The 16,762-nt window shown below is 53.9% G+C and overlaps 1 protein-coding gene across 1 annotated transcript; it reads right to left on the reverse strand.

Moving 5' to 3' along the window:
• Positions 1 to 1,260: 1,260 nt before the first annotated feature.
• Positions 1,261 to 16,661, reverse strand: Cln6 (CLN6 transmembrane ER protein). The gene is made up of 7 exons (XM_076851000.2): positions 16,464 to 16,661; positions 10,769 to 10,883; positions 9,774 to 9,872; positions 7,953 to 8,141; positions 7,561 to 7,616; positions 6,018 to 6,140; positions 1,261 to 4,489 (listed from the first exon to the last, which is right to left on the reverse strand). The coding sequence occupies exons 1-7, from the start codon at positions 16,553 to 16,555 to the stop codon at positions 4,219 to 4,221; spliced, it is 945 nt and encodes a 314-aa protein (XP_076707115.1). The 5' UTR covers positions 16,556 to 16,661; the 3' UTR covers positions 1,261 to 4,218.
• Positions 16,662 to 16,762: the final 101 nt, after the last annotated feature.

Raw genomic sequence — 16,762 nt, forward strand, 5'->3', positions numbered from 1 at the left:
CTGCAGGGGAATGGAGCCTGTCCCCGATGTGTCAGCTCAGAGTCTAGGTCTCAGCCTTGGGGGATGGATTGCAGGAACACAGGCCTCAGTACACTGGGGCTGGGATCCAATCCTCCGGCCTGCAGTTCCCAGTCACTGCCTCTCTGTGCCTAGTCCCCCCCGCCCCTTGCCAGGCCGCATTACGGGTTGCTGGGAGAATCAACTAGCCAGTGCCCAGCTGACTCCCATCCTTTGCCAGCTGTCCCGCCTTCCAGGCCCCTGGGAGTGTCTGTGGGTGGCCAGGCTGCTGTCCAGCCCTGTATCTACCTACTCAGTGCTTCCTCTCAGGTGACCCTCCCCTGGCTGGGAAGGCTCCCCCACTCTTCCTTCCCTTTCTCTTCCTAGCCACCCGCCACAGCCTGCTGACTCCCAAGTGCTCCCATCACCCACAAAGGACAGGGGCAAGCGGGCGCCCTAGAGCCACTGGGTGCTGGGCAGAACTGGGTTCTCAGCCTTGTCTTGTCCCCTTTCCCTGGCTTAGCTGCGGGTTCTAAATCCAAGCTTTGCCCATGCTGTCAGAGCCATCAGGTTGTACCCTACACAAGGGGACCAGTGGGGGGTGAGGGGCTGCTGGGGCCAAAGAAGAGCCTCTTGTTAATTTGTACAAGAGCCTGGCTTTGGTCCATTCTTCTCCCTCCTTCCTGTTCTGACCACCTCCACGTGAAAAGTTCTCCTTTCTCTCAAATTGCCTCCTGAGTCACCTCTTGAAACCTCTGTGGGACCCAGAAGGTTCTGGTTCCTTCCTGTAGCCTAGGATGGGCCCACAGTGGGTGGAGTACAGAAGGTGAGAGGCCTGCTCAGAGGAGCTTCAGGAGGAGGACAAGAGGGGAAGTCAGCAGGGCTTGGAAAGGCAGGCTAGACCTGGGCTGTGGGGCCTGGGCCAGCCAGGCTGAAATGTTCTCCCCAGATCACCTGCCTTTGGGAGGGGCTGGGAGCAGGGAGCCATTCCCTGGGGTTTAGGTTGGCATGTGTTCTGGTGAGCTATGTGCCCCAGGGCTCCCTGCCATTCTTACTAACTCCCCTTACCCTTGTAGGTCTCCAAGGGGTCTCACAGATGATGAAGAACCTGCTTTGGGGCCGTGGTCTCAAGAGGGTTCACCACACACAAACTCAAGCTGCCCAGAGCACCGGGTGCAAGACGCAGTAAGTCCAATCAACAGCACACACCTTTGGTACCACCTGAGGCCTGAGTTTGTTCACTTTATTGTTGAACTTTGGCCCCTCTTGGGAGCCTGGCACCTCCCCTGCATACCATGGCTTCCTCTGGGTCCCTTCTCCCTGCCCTTCATTCTCTGGACCCTCACAGGAAGGGTTCCAGGCCAGGGGAAGCTCTTCCTCCCTACACCCCCTGGCCCAGGATACTTTGTCCAAGAGGTTCCCAAGCAGGACCCCTGGGTCCCAACGTCTAACACAGGTGTCGTTGGAAAAAGCTCTAGGCTCCTGCCCACAGCCCCGACTCCTATCCTTCCCAGGAATGCAGGAGTCTCCTCCTCTCCATCTTGCACTATTCCTGAGCCAAGCTCTCCCCATGAGGGCTTCCCACTCCACACCCAGGGGCCAACAGAGTAGCTAGCCCCAGGGACCCGGGAAACGCAAGTGTTGGCAGGTTTTGTGCACACCTGCTGGGAAAAGGACACAGAGATGGCCCTCAGAGACCTACTGGCTTTCCCCTATCCTGTGTGCCCCAGAGTGGAGGGCTCATGAAGTCTAAACTTCAGCCCTCTACTTGATTGAACAGTGTCCCAGAATTCATATCCACCTGGAACCTGTGACAGAACTTACTTGGAAGTCTTTGCAAATAGAATTTAGATGAGGTCATCCTGGAGTAAGGTGGATCATAACCCAAGGGAGGGATCTCAGAGACATGCAGGGAAGGGCTATAGAACCACAGAAGCAGAGCTGGGTGGTCTCACAAGCCAAAGAACACAAGGATTGTCTGTGTCCCACCAGAAGCCAGAAGAGGTGGAGAAGGATCCTCCTGCTGAACACAGCCTTGCCAACACCTGGATTCTGGACCTCTAGTCTCCAGAACTGAGGATAAACTCTTTAGAGGCTATTAAGCTTGTGGGGTGGGGTGGGCTGGGCTGTACGTAGCTCAGTTGGTAGAGTGCTTGTCTTGCATGCACAAGGTCCTGGTTTCAATTCCCAGCACCACCACCACACACAAAAAAATTCACAAAGGCCACATATTCACACCTGGGCACGCTGGCCCCTGCCCCCTCCACCCTGTGGTTGGATCACCTAGATGCCACAAGACACGGACTCAGAAAGTCCCCATGGGGTCGGCTGCCTTGCTCCTCCCCAGTTCTCTGGTGAAGTGGAGGCTGCAGGTCTGGGGACCACACTTTGAGTAGCCAGGACCTGGATTGGCAGTTCCCCAACGGGAGCCCACATCAGAATCACCTGCAGCCTTGCCTCCTGGTTCTGATTCAGCAGTGTGGGCAAAGCTGTGCATTCTCCTGTGCGTCCTAATGTACTCTGAGAATCACTGGCCTGTGGCTTTTCTAGGCAACGAATCAAGACATCTTTCCAGGAAAACATCCCCAGCAAAGTGCCCAAGAGATCTCCAGAGGGACAGAAATCTTCAAGGCTCCGGTGGGTGATTTATTGCTTTCCCTTTCTAAACATCCACTTTCATGCTTTTCTTTTTCCTTAGCAGTGGCTTCCCAATTTGAATAAGATTACACGGGCCTCCACCACGAGGCCCGCCTCTGCTTATGAGAGGTCCATGAAGTCCAGCGTCCTCGAGGTAGGGAAGGAAGCAAAGGAGTGTGCTGGACAGGTGGGGACACAGGACACATGGATGGAGCCATCTCCTGCCTGGTGGGCCTTTTCAGTGCTGTCTGACATCAGCCCACGGTGGCTGTGTGGGAGGCTGAGACCTATGAATATTAAGGGCTGAGGCCTGTAGAGGTCAAATGACTTACCCAAGGCTAAGGGACACCTCCAGCAAGACAGCCTCCCTTCATCTCCCAAAAGGCAGCATAGCTGGGAGGCCCAACGGGCCATCCCAGAGAGGCAGGTCAGGAAATGCCCCATCCCATTCCTCCTAAAAGAGCTGCACTAGTTAGGATGAAGAGGCTCTTCTTGCCCCTCACCCCAGGAGCCTACCAAGTGGTGTACAGAAACGGTGGGCAGTGACCAAACCAGGCTGAGTAGCCCAGGACTGCTGCTAGAGGGAACCGTGGGCACTAGCCTGGGCCCCGGGCCAGTCAACCTCTTCCCCACTCTAGAACCCCCTCTCCCCGACTTCACACCTCAGAAATAGCCGCCAGCCAGGCTGGGTACCACACCAGCCTCTATTCATCCTCTTCTCACCCAGGGCTGCCAGCAGGCAGGGACTGGCCCAGGGTCTGGGGGACCCTTGGTTGGGGGTGTGGGCCCCAATGTGAGAAGGGAATCTCAGGCCTGGGGTGAGGCAGGGCAGACCCCTGAGACCACAGTCCGCTTGGGCCAGTGGAGCTGGGAAATGAGGCTGCGATGCTCTGTGCTGCGAGGGTACCTGGACCTGGGGGAAGGGGGCTGAGGCAGGGCTCACCATGCTGGGAAGGAGGCCTCCTTTTTCTGGGAGCAGGGCCACTGGCAGAAGGCCAGTGACTCAGGCTGAGACAGGGCTGAGTGTGGAAAGCCATGAGCAGCCCTGACCCTACAATGCGACTCAGGAACAGAGCCAGGGTTTCAGATCTCCACGGCAGCTCAAAAACCCATAGCCAGCGGTACTCCACGGGTGCCCTGACTGTCCTGGGGTGGGGGCTGGACCTGCAGGTGGGCCTGCATTGCCAGGCCCAAAGTTCAGGCTGAGCCTCTGGCTCCCTGGGATGAGGGCGGCTCTGTACCATGTGGGGACTGAGGTCAGATAAGGATTTGGGGTACAAACACCCCTCCCAGGCTGGAAGAGGGTGGTGACAGGACGGAAGCACCCACCCATGACAAGGTTGCCCTAAAGGGGTCAGCAAGCCCAGAGCACTGAGTCACTTTGGGACCATGGGCCTGTCTAGCACAAATGAGGCCCTGCGGGGAGAGGTGCTTTGCTCAACAATATAGAGCAAGTCGGCATGACCTAGTGTCCAGGGTCAGCGCAGGCCTGAGGACGAGCAGGTGGCAAGCGGTGCGTCCTTGCTGCATTACCCTCCACGGCCCATGTCTCCCAGTGACACAGCCATGGCTTTTGCTCCGGATTCAGTGCTGACTGCTGACGTGGAGGGTGTAGAAGGCCCAGGGCTCAGGGACATAGATGACGCCTGGGTACTTCTTCCTGAGAACGGGGTCATTCCACAGCCAAGCGACCCAGAGCGCCACCAGTGAGAGGGTGAGGGTGAATGAGTAGAAGAGGAAGAGGCCGTTGCTGTCCAGGAAGAGGCACCTGCGCTTCTGGTGCAGGACGAGGGCCAGCATGGCAAAGAAGGTGAAGATGAAGAGGATGAAGATCTGGCCTTCAGTGACCAGGTACCTGGAGAGACGGACCAGGGGTTAAGTTAGACGGGTGCTGCGGCAACCCCACCCTGCCCGGCCTCCCTCCCTGGACCTGGCTGCCAGGCTGCCCTCCCAGGAAGTCGGAACAGCTCATGAGGTGAGAGGCTGCAGCCCGCCGTGGTGTGCTGGTTTGGCCTGTACTCACCACTTATAAAAGCTTTGAGTTCACTGCTTATGTTTAAATGAGAGAATATCTACAAATGGCTTCTCTGGTCATATCAGAATATTTCCACGTGACAATAACTGACTAGAGCAGAAATCAGCTGTCCCTTTTAGAGAGCACCGTACGCTCTGTCACAGTCCCTGCCAGTCTCTACAGCCCCACCTGCAGCCTCTTGGCTGCCTGTCATCACCTGCGTAGTTTCTTGGGGATTTGGGTTTGGGAATGCAGTTGCAATTTGTGGCAGCTGTCATTACTGTCTCCCTGAAGGCTGGGGCACGGTCTCAGATCTCCCAGAGATGCTGCGGCACCCATGGCAGTATGGAGCCCATGGCCAGCTCAGTGGCACTTGTTGAGGGCTTCTGCAAGGTTACCCGCTTATTCTCTCTAGCGAGAGTCACACTGCTGACTTTGGGGAATTTATGTGACACCCTGGCATCTCTGTTTTCAAGTGCCAGGCATCTCTTACAAGAAGAGCACACTGTTCAACAAACAGCTGTTGCTCCCTCCACAGCCACCACTGCACCAACTCACCAGAGGTAAGGAGCAGGCAGGGGTCTAGCCTCCTTCCCTCTTGCTGTAAATGCCACTGTTTCTTTCAATCCTGGCCTCAGGGAGCATACAGATCAGCCCTGGTGGGGCCTGAGTAGGGAGGGCAGGCCCTGGAGGTGGCTGGAGCTGGCCCAGAGAGGTAGGGACCCTCTTCATGTTTAGATGGGCTTCCAATCAGAGGGGGCCCCTGGGTCCTTTGCAATACCACAGCCCAGGCAGCAAGAGGTACCAGTCTCCAGGGCAAGAGGGTAAGAGCCTGGTTGAGATCTGGGTCCTCTTTAAGGGAAACAGGAAACCAGGCAAAGTATCCTGAGGTCCTGGTCTTTCTCCTAGTCTGTCCTTGTCATGTCTGTGGCGCTTCATAGTTTGCAAAGCCCCTTTCCCTCCCCTCCCCACATCCTCCTGATCTTCTGAGGGAGACAGGCAGGTATCACCTCCATTTCACAGAGGTGGACACTGGGGCCCAGTGGGCTCTGCAGGGCTTGGGGTTTGAGGTGGCTACTGGCCTCAAAGTTGGCATTGGGGTTCTGGGAGGTGGGGAGGAGAGGGGCAGAGGATAGAGAGACTGTGCAACTCATTCTCCCGACCTGTCATACTCAGGCCTGGGCTTCCTGGGAGCGGGCGCCACCAAGGCACTTCCATAGCCCCTACTAGACCTGGAAGGGAGCAGGGACCCAGAAAGGGCCATTCTCAGCTGGGGCCACCACAGATCTGTGGTCAGGTGTGGATTTTTACTGTGGTGGCTCACTTGGCCCTGCCCTGCCTCTGCCCCCAGATCCTAATGAGCACTCACCAGTAGTACAGGCCACTGGGTGCCACCAGGAGCAGGGCAGGCCCTGGCATGGAGTTCCCAGCTTTGGAGGCAGTGAAACAGCCACTGAAGTACATGAAGAGGATGAGGAAGAAGGGGATGTACCTGCGACAGAGAGGCTGTGTCTTAGAGGCCTGCCCAGTGGCCCTGGCCACCAGCTTCCATCCAGGTCTCCTTCCCCACCATCCTTTCACTGGTTCCTTGCATTGTCCCAGGTTTCCAAAACTCCTGGCTCGGGTGAGGGATGCGGCTCTGCACCCGGCCTTCCCAGCACTGGGAGTCAAGGGTCACGGGTGGGGCAGGACCAGAAACAAGATGGCGAGGCTCATGCCAGTCAGAGGCCCACAGGCTCCACACTGCCCTGGCCACCTCATCCACTCCATGGCGGAGAGGGGATGGGCCTGTGGGTCTGTCTTAGGCACATGCCCAGACACCAGCAGCCTCAGTTCTGCACTGGCCTGGAAATGCTGGTACCCAGGAAGGCTGAGGATGAAGAACACACTGCTGGGGCCTCCAAGGTCCTCTGTGAAGCTCTTCACCCACTCACTCCCAGCTCGCAATCTCATCCTAATGTTCACCTTCTCTCCTCCCCTTTCTCCCACCTGTACACACACACACATACACACACACACACACACACACAATATTTTTTCTGTTCCATCTCTTCTCTCCCCTTCCCTACATGGCCCATTTCTAGCTGGTTCCCCAGGCCTCTTTCTTTGCCCCTCTACCCTTTCCAAACCTTCCATGAGAAGGATCTTCAGGCAAGGCCAGGGAAAGCAGGAAAGAGGCCGTCCAGGGACCCCCAAGGCCCCCTGAGCCAGAAGGGTTCACTTCATGCCCTGAAAACAGACCCATAACACACGTGGCCTGGGTGAGCCCACAAGGCTCAAGCATGAGTCCCCAGGCCTAGGGCTGGTCTCCTCTCTCTGGCCTTTTTATCTTCTGCAGGGCACAGGGTGGCAGATGGCACTGCCCAGCTTGAGCCCTGAATCTCCTGAGGCTGAGCCACATTTTTGAGGTTTCCCCCTTGACTGCAGTGAGGGGGGATGGGGAAAAGGAGTTCCCCTGGGAGTTGGGGCACAAACGGTACCCCCCACCTCCACTCCGTCCCCACAACCTAGTCCTGCTGCTTCTCAGCTTCCCATTCTCAAAGTGCACTGCCTGACCCAGGTAGGGGTCCCTTCTCCAGCCCACCCCATTATGTTTGAGGATGCGGATGTTGTTTATCAAGGCTGCCACCTCCTTCCTCCCCACCCGCGGGAGCCAGACTGGGTCACAGCTGGACAACATCCTCTCGCTGCCCTCTTGTGGCCTCCATGGGCACTGCAGGCAGGAAGAAGGAAGCAGCACCATGGCCACAGGGCAGCAGGTGGGGTCTCTGGTAGGCTCACTCTGCGTCCCACTCGCAGCACCCTCACAGGGGAGGAGAATACCATCCAGCCGCTCCACCCAACACATGGAGATCCAGGGCCCAAGTCCTGCGTCCTGGACCCTGGAATGGACAGAATGGCCCTTCACTTACCACATGCAATGGCCCAGGTACTCGTCATAGTAGTAGAGCAGCTCAAAGGAGTCGATCTGAGGAGGCGCAGGCATGGCAGAGTTAGAGGGGGAAGTGCTTCAGAGGGTGGGCAGCACTTCCAGGCCCTGCTTCCCACCATGGATTTCCCCTTCCTGCCCCCATTCCCTGCACAGGCTCCAGCCCTCTATCAAAGGTGGCCTCTATCAGAGGTGGCCCAGTTGGGAGCCAATTGATGGGACACTTCTAATAGTCCACCAGCATCCTGGCTTGGCAAGAGTCACAGTGCCCTCACGGAGCTGAATGCATTTACCACAGGTCAGGCCAGGCCGAGGCCTGGAGCCTCCCAAGAGGGCCTGCCCCGGGGGCTTCCACACGGAGCCAGGCGGCCTCACCAGCGTCTCAGGCTTGAGATTCTTGATGATGGGGTTCTCCCGGACCGACAGGTGGTGCTGGTAGCCACTGAAAAGCAGGCGGTGATTGACAGAGTCGCCCACCAGGTGGATGCTGGCACCCATGATGAAGATGATGATGCTGACGTAGACCATGGAGCGGGGCAGGGTGCGAGGAGATCGCTCGATGAGCTAAGGATCAGAGTGAGGTCCACGGCATGTCCCCGTTTCTGTCACAACATGTGACACCCTCTGCCTCTCTCCCTCAAACAGGGGTGGGACGAGTCCCTCAGGGGGCCAGTCTGGCTCCAGGCTGTCACATGACCCCAGGAACCCAGCAGGGGCTGTGGAATATCACCGTCTTCTTCAGGGAAGACTCACTCGGGGACAAGCTTACTGCTCACGGTCACACACAAGCCGCATGCCACAGATGACACTAGGCCTTTGATGCCCAGCTGTGCCTGGGTGGCTGGCTGATCTGCTGAAGGGACCTGATTTCTAAGTGGTTGGTTCACAGCAAACAGGAAGAAAACATTAGGAGTTGGGTACAGGACTGGGTCTTCCAAAACTAAAAAACTACACTTTCAGATAATGCCCCTCTTCTTCTGGAGATTTGAAAAACAACGTTTTAAACAAAATGACAGGCATAGTAGGTGATGGTACTATGGCTGGCCCTCCATATTCACCACCCTCAGAGGCGCCACAGTCCATAGATCCAACCAAACCCAGGACCAAAACACTTGAAAAAAAAAACTGTGTTTGTATTGAACATGCACTTTTCTTGTCACTATTGCCTAAATAATACTATAATAATAATAACTGATAACTGACACAGCCTTTCGTTTTTTTTTTTTTCTTTTTTAGCACTCCACCACTGAGCTATATTCCCAACCCTATTTACTCATAATCAGCAATCTAGAGGTGATTTAAAGTGGACTGGAGGCTGGGCACAGTGGTACACACCTATAATCCTAACAATTTGGGGGTCTGAGGCAGGACAAGTTTGAGCCCAGCCTGGACAACTCAGTAATTCCATGTTTCAAAATAAAAAATAAAGGCCAGAGTTGTGGCTCAGTAGAGCGCTTGCCTGGCATGTGGGAGACACTGGGTTTGATCACTGGCACCACATAAAAATAAATAAATAAAATAAAGGTTTTGTGTCCATCTACAACTAAAAAAAATATTTTTAAAATAGATAAATAAATAAATAGCTGGGGGCATAGCTCAGTAGTGCCTTACTCTAGATTCAATCCTTAGTACTGAAAAAAAAAAAAAAACACCAAGTAAACACTATGTCATTTTATGTAAGGAATTTAAGCCATCTGCAGATTTTAGTATCCAGAGGATTCCTGAAACCAATTCCCTGTGGAGGCTAAGGGACAAGTAGTTCAAGAGCCCTTGTCTCCCAGAGGGCAAAATCACAGCCTCTGCCGAGTGCTCCCACTGCCATCTCAAAGCCAGGGCTCTCCAGAGCAGGGGCAGGGTTCAGCTTCTGTTGCTGCCTCTTCTGCCGCGTGGTTCACACCTGCCTCTGCAACAGACCCCAGTCTTTCCCAACACGCCCAATCACCTCTTCTGCCTATCTGCAGGTCCTTTTGCCCAATCACTTCTCCCTCTTCATCTGCTGGAACACTGAGCCCAGGGAGGGGCCTATCTCCATCCCTGCAGCCAACAGCAGCCCCACTTCTGATGGCCCAGGCCCTAGACTCTTCCTTTGTCACAGTCTTCATCCCTTGATGCAGGCTGGGGAAACTGGATTCGGCATCCAGGGCCTGGCACCAGCTCCCTGCTGGGCATGAGGGGAGGGCAGAACAAAGGACTTACCTTGAGCAAGAGGAAGGGCGTGATCACATTGTAGGCCATGTGGAAGTAGTCCCCCACGCTGGGCTTGTTGAGAGGAAACCACTGGAGAGGGAACACCAGCTGGGGAACGAGGGGAGGAATGTACCCACAGGCTGGCCTGCAAGGCCTCCCTGCCTCCCTTAATTCTCTGCTGTCTCTTTGCTGTGCAAACTGCCCTCTTAGCAACCTCAAGATGGAAGGACTTCTAGACAGGGAAACTGAGTCCCACAGAAGGTAAAAGGCCATGTTCCTAGTCATATAGTAGATATAAACCTAGGGCCTGAATCTGACCTTTCTCCCAGTGAGTACAAAATAAATGTCCCTGAATTCCAGGAATCTCCTTTGGGACTTGGCCATGCCACCATTTTGCTGAATGACCCTGGCAAGTTCTTCCCCTTTCTGTGCCTCAGCTTCCCCATCTGTAACACAGGAGAGGTGGCCCAAGTAGTCTACTTTGACACACAGAGCTCTGGCAGTCCAGGTCTTGTGACAACGACAAAGACCTCACTGGCCCACATGTGAAAACTGCTCTATCCACTTAGTGAACGGATGGCTTCCAAATCAAATCACAGCAGACATCAGGCAACAAAGCAGAAAATAGATGTGCTCTACAAAGGAACTATGCTTCTTCATTCCTGAAGGAGGAAGGTGGGCAGGGGGCAGCTACTCCATCTGGAATGCCCTGTCCTCCTCTTGTCTATCCCAAGTCCCGGCCTTGTTAGGGTCAGGAGGAAAACCCATAAGCATGGTCAAAACATTTCACAATGCCCTGACTATATGCATAGGATCAATAAATTGAAAATACATGTAATGACTCCCCAGAGCCCCTCACTTGCTGCAGCTGTCTGGTGGTCCATAGGCATAGAGCTAAAGTGCTCCTCTGTTTCCTGGTAGGGGAGGCGACTCATCTCAGGCCATTCAACAAATTCAAGTGTCCTCAATGCTAGGCAGAGCTCCATCCCCAGCTTCACACTCACCATGGCAATGGGGCGGCCAAAGTCTAGAATCCAGTTTTGCAGTGTAAAGTAGAACCAGAGGTCAAGGTGGAAGGGAGCCGTGTGGTCAGCCTCCTCAGCCTTGATGGAGCTGTGCCTGGGTAGGAACGAGACGAGACAGGTCAGCTCTTGTCCTCCTGTGAGAATATTCCCCCAAGATGAGCCACAAAGAGGTGTGGGGATTTAAAGGTGGGAAGACACACATGACCCAGGTCTAGGGAAAGGCTTTTGATGGAAATACTGGGGTCCAGTCGTATACTCAAGGGGAAGGTGGATTTCAGTTGCCCTGAATATAGACTCCCTAGGATTCAGGAAGGGAGCTGTCAAACCGGTGTAACCACTGTTGACTCTGCCCTGTAAAATGGTGGGGAAATAAAATGAGGTAGAGGAAGCACACATGGCTGTAGAACACGGAACACCATGATGGATACCAGCAGGAACCTGTATTGGGCAGTTAATTCACCCCAGGCATTGTTATCATGAGCTGCTTACATGTGTGATCTTATCTCTTTTTTTGGTGCTGGGGATTGAACCCAGGGCGTCACACACATTAAGCATTCTCTCTACCACTGAGCTACAAACCCAGCCCCTCATTTCATTCCTTTAATTCTCATAGAAACCCTTTGAGGTTAGCATGTTACCCCATCTTACAAGTGAAAAACAGGCCCAAGAGTTGAAGTAACTTGACCATCATCACACAACTGCGCCCTAAAAACTAAATGATTATGCTGCAGGGTTTACACTTTCAGTCTCTGGCCCAAAGTTGTATCCATAGTGATTGGTTCATGGAATGGACATAGGACCTGAGCTGGGCCAAACAGAGCTCTCCAATGAGATTTGCCTTACAGGTGCCGGGAGGGAAAGGGCCTCCTCCCCCTTGACTGTGGGACTAGGAGGAGGTAAGCCTGGGGCTGCTGGAATTCCTCTTCTCACCAATCCACAGCGAAACCTAGAAGGAAGCTGGCAGGGTCAAGCTGATGTGAGAGACGTAGCAAGAAGTAGAATACCACCTGACAACACATCTTTGGATGCCTATCCTTCTAGCAAAGAAGTTGGTCCCAGATGGTTCATAGATGCACTGAGGTTCAAGGGCCAGCTCCAAGGACTCTGGGGAGGTTTCTCTGATGAAGCTTTTCCCAAAACCCCACCAGCCTCTACAGGAAGCACCTTTTGCGCATTCAGAACAGCTCTGACATCATGGGGCTGGAATTGTGCTCCCCACCTGGGCCCTCGAGCACAGAGCTGAACTCTGAGGTTCTCAGCTCATCCACCTCCCCATCAGTCCAAATCCTCCTTCAGGCATCTCTACCATTACTTGCATGCCCCTAGAGACAAGCAGCCCACTACCTCCTAAGACGACTGATCCAAGTTTCACTGTCCTGTTTGTGTCCAGAATGGGTTCTGTGTGACATGAATCCATGTTCTCCAGAGTTCTCAGCTCAGTACCTGGGTCAGGCCCAGTAACCAATGGCTGATTTAAAACAATCACAATTACCAGTTACTCATTCCCTAATTGCAAATGTTGGCTTAGAAGCATCTTGAAGACTTTCCTCTGTCAATGCTATTTCTTCCATAATTTTCCAGTCTCTTCTAGTCAGTGCCCACCCCTCCTGATGAACACCACCTGTGTGCTCTGCTAGGAGCTTTAGCTGTGCCACCTAATCTAATCCTCAAAGCAGCAGTTGGAGGTAGGAGCAGTTGCCCTGCTATTTCACAGGTGCAGATGCTGGGGCTTAGAAGGGTTATGTGCTTAACCATTGTCACCCATGAAGTAAGGAGCTGATGCAACCATTCCTTTTGCCATCTTTTCCCACCCTCTTCTTTCTCTGGGATGAATGATGTTTCCTGGACCATCGACCAGGCTGGCCCAGTGGGATATTTCTAACTGGAGGGCAGAAAAGAGACCCCTTAATGCCCCTTTCTGGTTCTGGGGCCCTAAGGATGCAAGAGGCCAATGGCATCCCCTCTGCTGGCCCTATCCTGAGGATGAGCAAGCTCAAGGTTGCTTGTAACCAAGGTTCCACCCTCCAGGTGCTGCCAGGTGTGAATGAAGCAGCCCCACAGAAAAGATGGGGAGGGGAGCACAAGAATGTGCAGTGGCTTGGCATCCCTGGGCCAGTGGGTTGGCCATCTGAGAGAATGCATTCCCTCTGGCTGTAGTTTACCTGGCTTTCTGTTACTTGCAACTCAGGAGTCCTGAATATCACAGAATTCACACCTGGATTTCTATGAATTCAAGACTTGTACTCTTAACAGGTTACTATTCTCTCTTTGGTTGTATAAAAGTCAGATGGCATATTAGGAGATCAAATTAGAAAGGGATCAGTGTGGCCTGGGGTGGTATGCAAAGCCTTTGGGAAGGAAGGGAGACTTGGGGTGGGGATGGGTGCCTTGGTCCAGACAGAAAAGCAGGGAGCAGGCGGAAAGGCCTGGAAATGGCCCTGAGAGAAAGGAGGGGCAGTGAACCTTCAGAGTGGGTACAGAGTAATTGGGAGGACAGTTCAGGGCTCTGAGACAGTGCCAGCATAGAGGTACCACCTTGCTCCTTCTTCTTAGTGCCCATCAGGGCAGGGCCTCAAAATACAGCCAGTGATGGCCTCCAAGCTAAAAGGGTCAGGATGAAGGAGAGTAAGAACCCTCAGTGTTTTGCTTTGAAATGTCCAAACTGGGCAAAAAGTGGGACATTGGGGACAGAAATTTTGAAAGCCTGTGGAGGTTGTGGGTGCCTTCTGTCTGGACTAAGGCACCCATCCCCACCTTGTACGTACTAGGAGCTCAGGAACTATTTCCTCCTCTCTCTTGGAAAGCACCTCAGGGAGTCGGAGCTTCTGTCATTTGTTCAACCTAGTTAGCAGGGAAGGGAAGAAAGAGAAAGTAGTCACAGGGACTCTCAGCCCGGACATCAAGATTGACCGGCCTGGGCTGGGGTTGTGGCTCAGTGGTAGAGCACTTGTCTAGCATGTGCAAGGCACTGGGTTTGAATCTCAGCACTGCATATAAATAAGTAAATAAAATAAAGGTCCATGAGCGCGCGCGTGCGCGCGCTCTCTCTCTCTCTCTCTCTCTCTCTCTCTCTTTCTCTATATATAAAGATTGATAAGCCTCTTACTGGTTTTCTTCTGTTGGGACTCTAAACATCTAACCACAGAAGGCAGATTCATGGAGGCCAATGGCATCCCTTCTGCTGGCCCTATCCTGAGGATGGGCAACCTCAAGGCTGCCCCAAGCTCCTGACTCCACAGACCCCACATGCCAAGCCCAGGCCCATGCTAGCCCTAGGTCTCAATCACCAGTACCTACTGCTTAGAACAATGGTGGGAGCACCGTGGCAGGTAACCTGAGACAAACTTGACCTCTGCTTTCCTCCACAGCTCTCCAGATCTACCTTATGGAGAAACTGACACCATGACAGCTGGGGAGTGCGAAAGGTACAGTGGGAATACTCAAGGCCATCAGCAGCAACTGCAAGGCTGGATGGCAGAAAAGAAAGGGGCTTGTCCTGGACAAGTAGGGACCTATGAATGGAGACACAGAAAGGCTGATTTTGATTCTATATAAAAAATGGTAAGACAGCAGATATGAACAGTTTGTGCAAAAATAATTGAAGAAACAAATGCAAAAAATGGGGGGAAGCAATTAGAAATTTCAGGAAAAATATAAGAAAGCAAATGTAATTGTTAACCATCACTTGGGTCCAATGGGAACAATAGCTTAAACAGCTTAAATAATGTCAACACTGTACATTGATTTTCAGTGTTTACAATCAATCCACAGACAAAATATAGAGGATAATTATGACCCCCTAGTGCCTGGCAAATGCTGGGCACACCAGAGGTGCTTAATGAATGTCGACAGAACCCAATCAATGTTTCTGGTCACTGAAATGGTATGAGCCTCAGTCTGGTCATCGGAGCCTATTTTCTCATCAATAAAATGAGAAGCTCATAGGCTGAGATGAGACTTAGATGGCCAAATGGGTCATAAAGTGGAGGCAGGTGTCACTTAAAGATGGGACTAAGTTTTGAGAAATGTATCCTCAGTGATTCTGCCCTTATGTAAACATCACAGAGTGAGTGTTATTTACACAATGATGGCTACAATACCACTAAATGATGTGATCCTTTTTGTTGTTGTTGTTCTGGGATTGAACCCAGGGGCATTTAACCCCGGAGCCACATCCCCAGCCCATTTTTATATTTTACTTTGAGACAGGGTCTTTCTGAGTTGCCTAGGGCCTTGCTTTGTTGCTGAGGCTTGCTTTGAACTCTAATCCTCCTGCCTCAGTCTCCTGAGTTGCTGGGATTACAGACGAGTGCTACCAGCCCAACTAAGTGATATTCTCTTACGGGGTGGCCAACATAGATGTAGTTGTTGACCAAAATGTATGTGCCACATGACAACATATCTTCAGGAAATTATTTCCAAGTGAAAAAAGCAGTCTATAGTTCCTCAGTCCACATATTCCTCAGTTGCAAAAGAAAGACCTGGCCTTGGCCCAGTATGCCAAACATCTCCCATCAACCCAAATCACAAGCTTCCCAAAATTAACTAAATACAATGATGCTCAAAAACCTTCCATGGCTCCTCAGAGCCTGGGGAATAAGGGCTGCATTCTTAACCTGTGAGTCTAGCTAGGTTCAGGGCTGTACCCTGTCCCAGAGCAAGGAGGGCCTCAAATTCTGCACTCCAGTCCCAGCCCTGATATTAAAGGCACTTCAAATATCAGTCCTCCTTTCGCTTCCTTTTACATAGGGAAAGTTCCAGCCCCACTGCACCCCTTTCTCCATACTCATTCCCTGGCTGGAACAGCCCTTCTTCCTTGGGTGCCCTGAGGAGTTCTCTGGGACTCCATGAGCTTCCAACGTAATACCTACCACGGTTGCTTGGGCTCTGACCTTCCGAGCTCCTACAGGACAGTAAAACCCTCCCAGCTTCATCCTGTCCACCCCCTAGGTGCCTGGCAGCGCTGGGCATAACAGAGGTGCTTAATATATACCTGCTGAGCACAATGCATGTATCTGACAGTAACACAGGATGAAGGCAGAACGGAGGGAAAGATTAAAAGGTGGTGCTGCAGTTCTGCCCCGCCCAATTAGATACACCCAAACGGGTCTCCCCTTGGTTGGAGAAGGGCTCTGCATACTCTCGCTGGGAGCTTCCTCGCTTCTCGGCTGTCCCTTCTCACTTTCTTGGGCTCCCCAGGTCAAAAAGTGAGTCTCCCGATTAACAGCAGAATCCAAGTCTTATTCAGGGCGGAGAGACGCTGAGAACTCGGAGGCAGCACCCGGAACTTGCAAAAGAGCTGGGAGCGCCTGTGTGCGTGCGGCGGCGTCCTGTGGGTCCCCCGATCTCGCTGGAGTTTTCTTGGCCCTTTAAGAGTCTCGCCATCCCATCCCGTCTGTTGTCCTAGTGCCGGCCCAGTCACGAGGGAAAGGGTGAAGAGAAGGAAGATCCCAAACTTTGGGAGGGGGCTGCCCCTACTCGAGCCACCGCGGGGTGAGGCCGCCCAGCCTCGCCCGCGGGTCAGGGGGCGAAGGGGCAGTGACAGGGCAGCCTCCGCCCACGCCGGGCTCCGCTCCGCCCTGGCCCGCCGCGCTCCCGGTCTCGGGCCGGGTTGCCGGGTCGGCCCGGGGCTGAGACCGCCCGCCCGCCCATTCCACCGCCAGCGCGCGCCCACCTGGCCTGCAGGAAGGAGGCGCCGGGCTGCGAGCCCGGGCCGCCCGCCGCTCCCGGGTGCTGTCGCTTCCGCGCCGCTGCCTCCATAACCATGCGCCCCTCGGCCCAGCCTGCGGAGCTAGAAACCGGCTCCGCAACCGGTGCTAGGACTGCAGCGAGCGCGGGGTCGGGAGGGAGAGCGCGGCCAGGGAGGCTGGAGGGGGAGGGCGGGGGTGGGCGGGGCGAGCTTCCGCCCGCGGAGGAGGGCACGCGGCTGTGGCGGTGCTGGGGTGGTGTCGCGCGCGCGCCGGGCGGGGGACC

This window comes from Callospermophilus lateralis, chromosome 3 (genome assembly GCF_048772815.1).
Source record: "Callospermophilus lateralis isolate mCalLat2 chromosome 3, mCalLat2.hap1, whole genome shotgun sequence".
Lineage (NCBI taxonomy): Eukaryota > Metazoa > Chordata > Mammalia > Rodentia > Sciuridae > Callospermophilus > Callospermophilus lateralis.

Coding starts and splice junctions, on each gene's coding strand:
- Cln6 (XM_076851000.2), bottom strand. CDS start 16,555: ATGGTTATGGAGGCAGCGGCGCGGAAGCGACAGCACCCGGGAGCGGCG. Junction 9,873..10,768: donor TTGGCCGCCCCATTGCCATG/GTGAGTGTGAAG, acceptor CTCGTTCCCCAG/CTGGTGTTCCCTCTCCAGTG. Junction 4,490..6,017: donor CCCAGTGGCCTGTACTACTG/GTGAGTGCTCAT, acceptor CCGTCTCTCCAG/GTACCTGGTCACTGAAGGCC.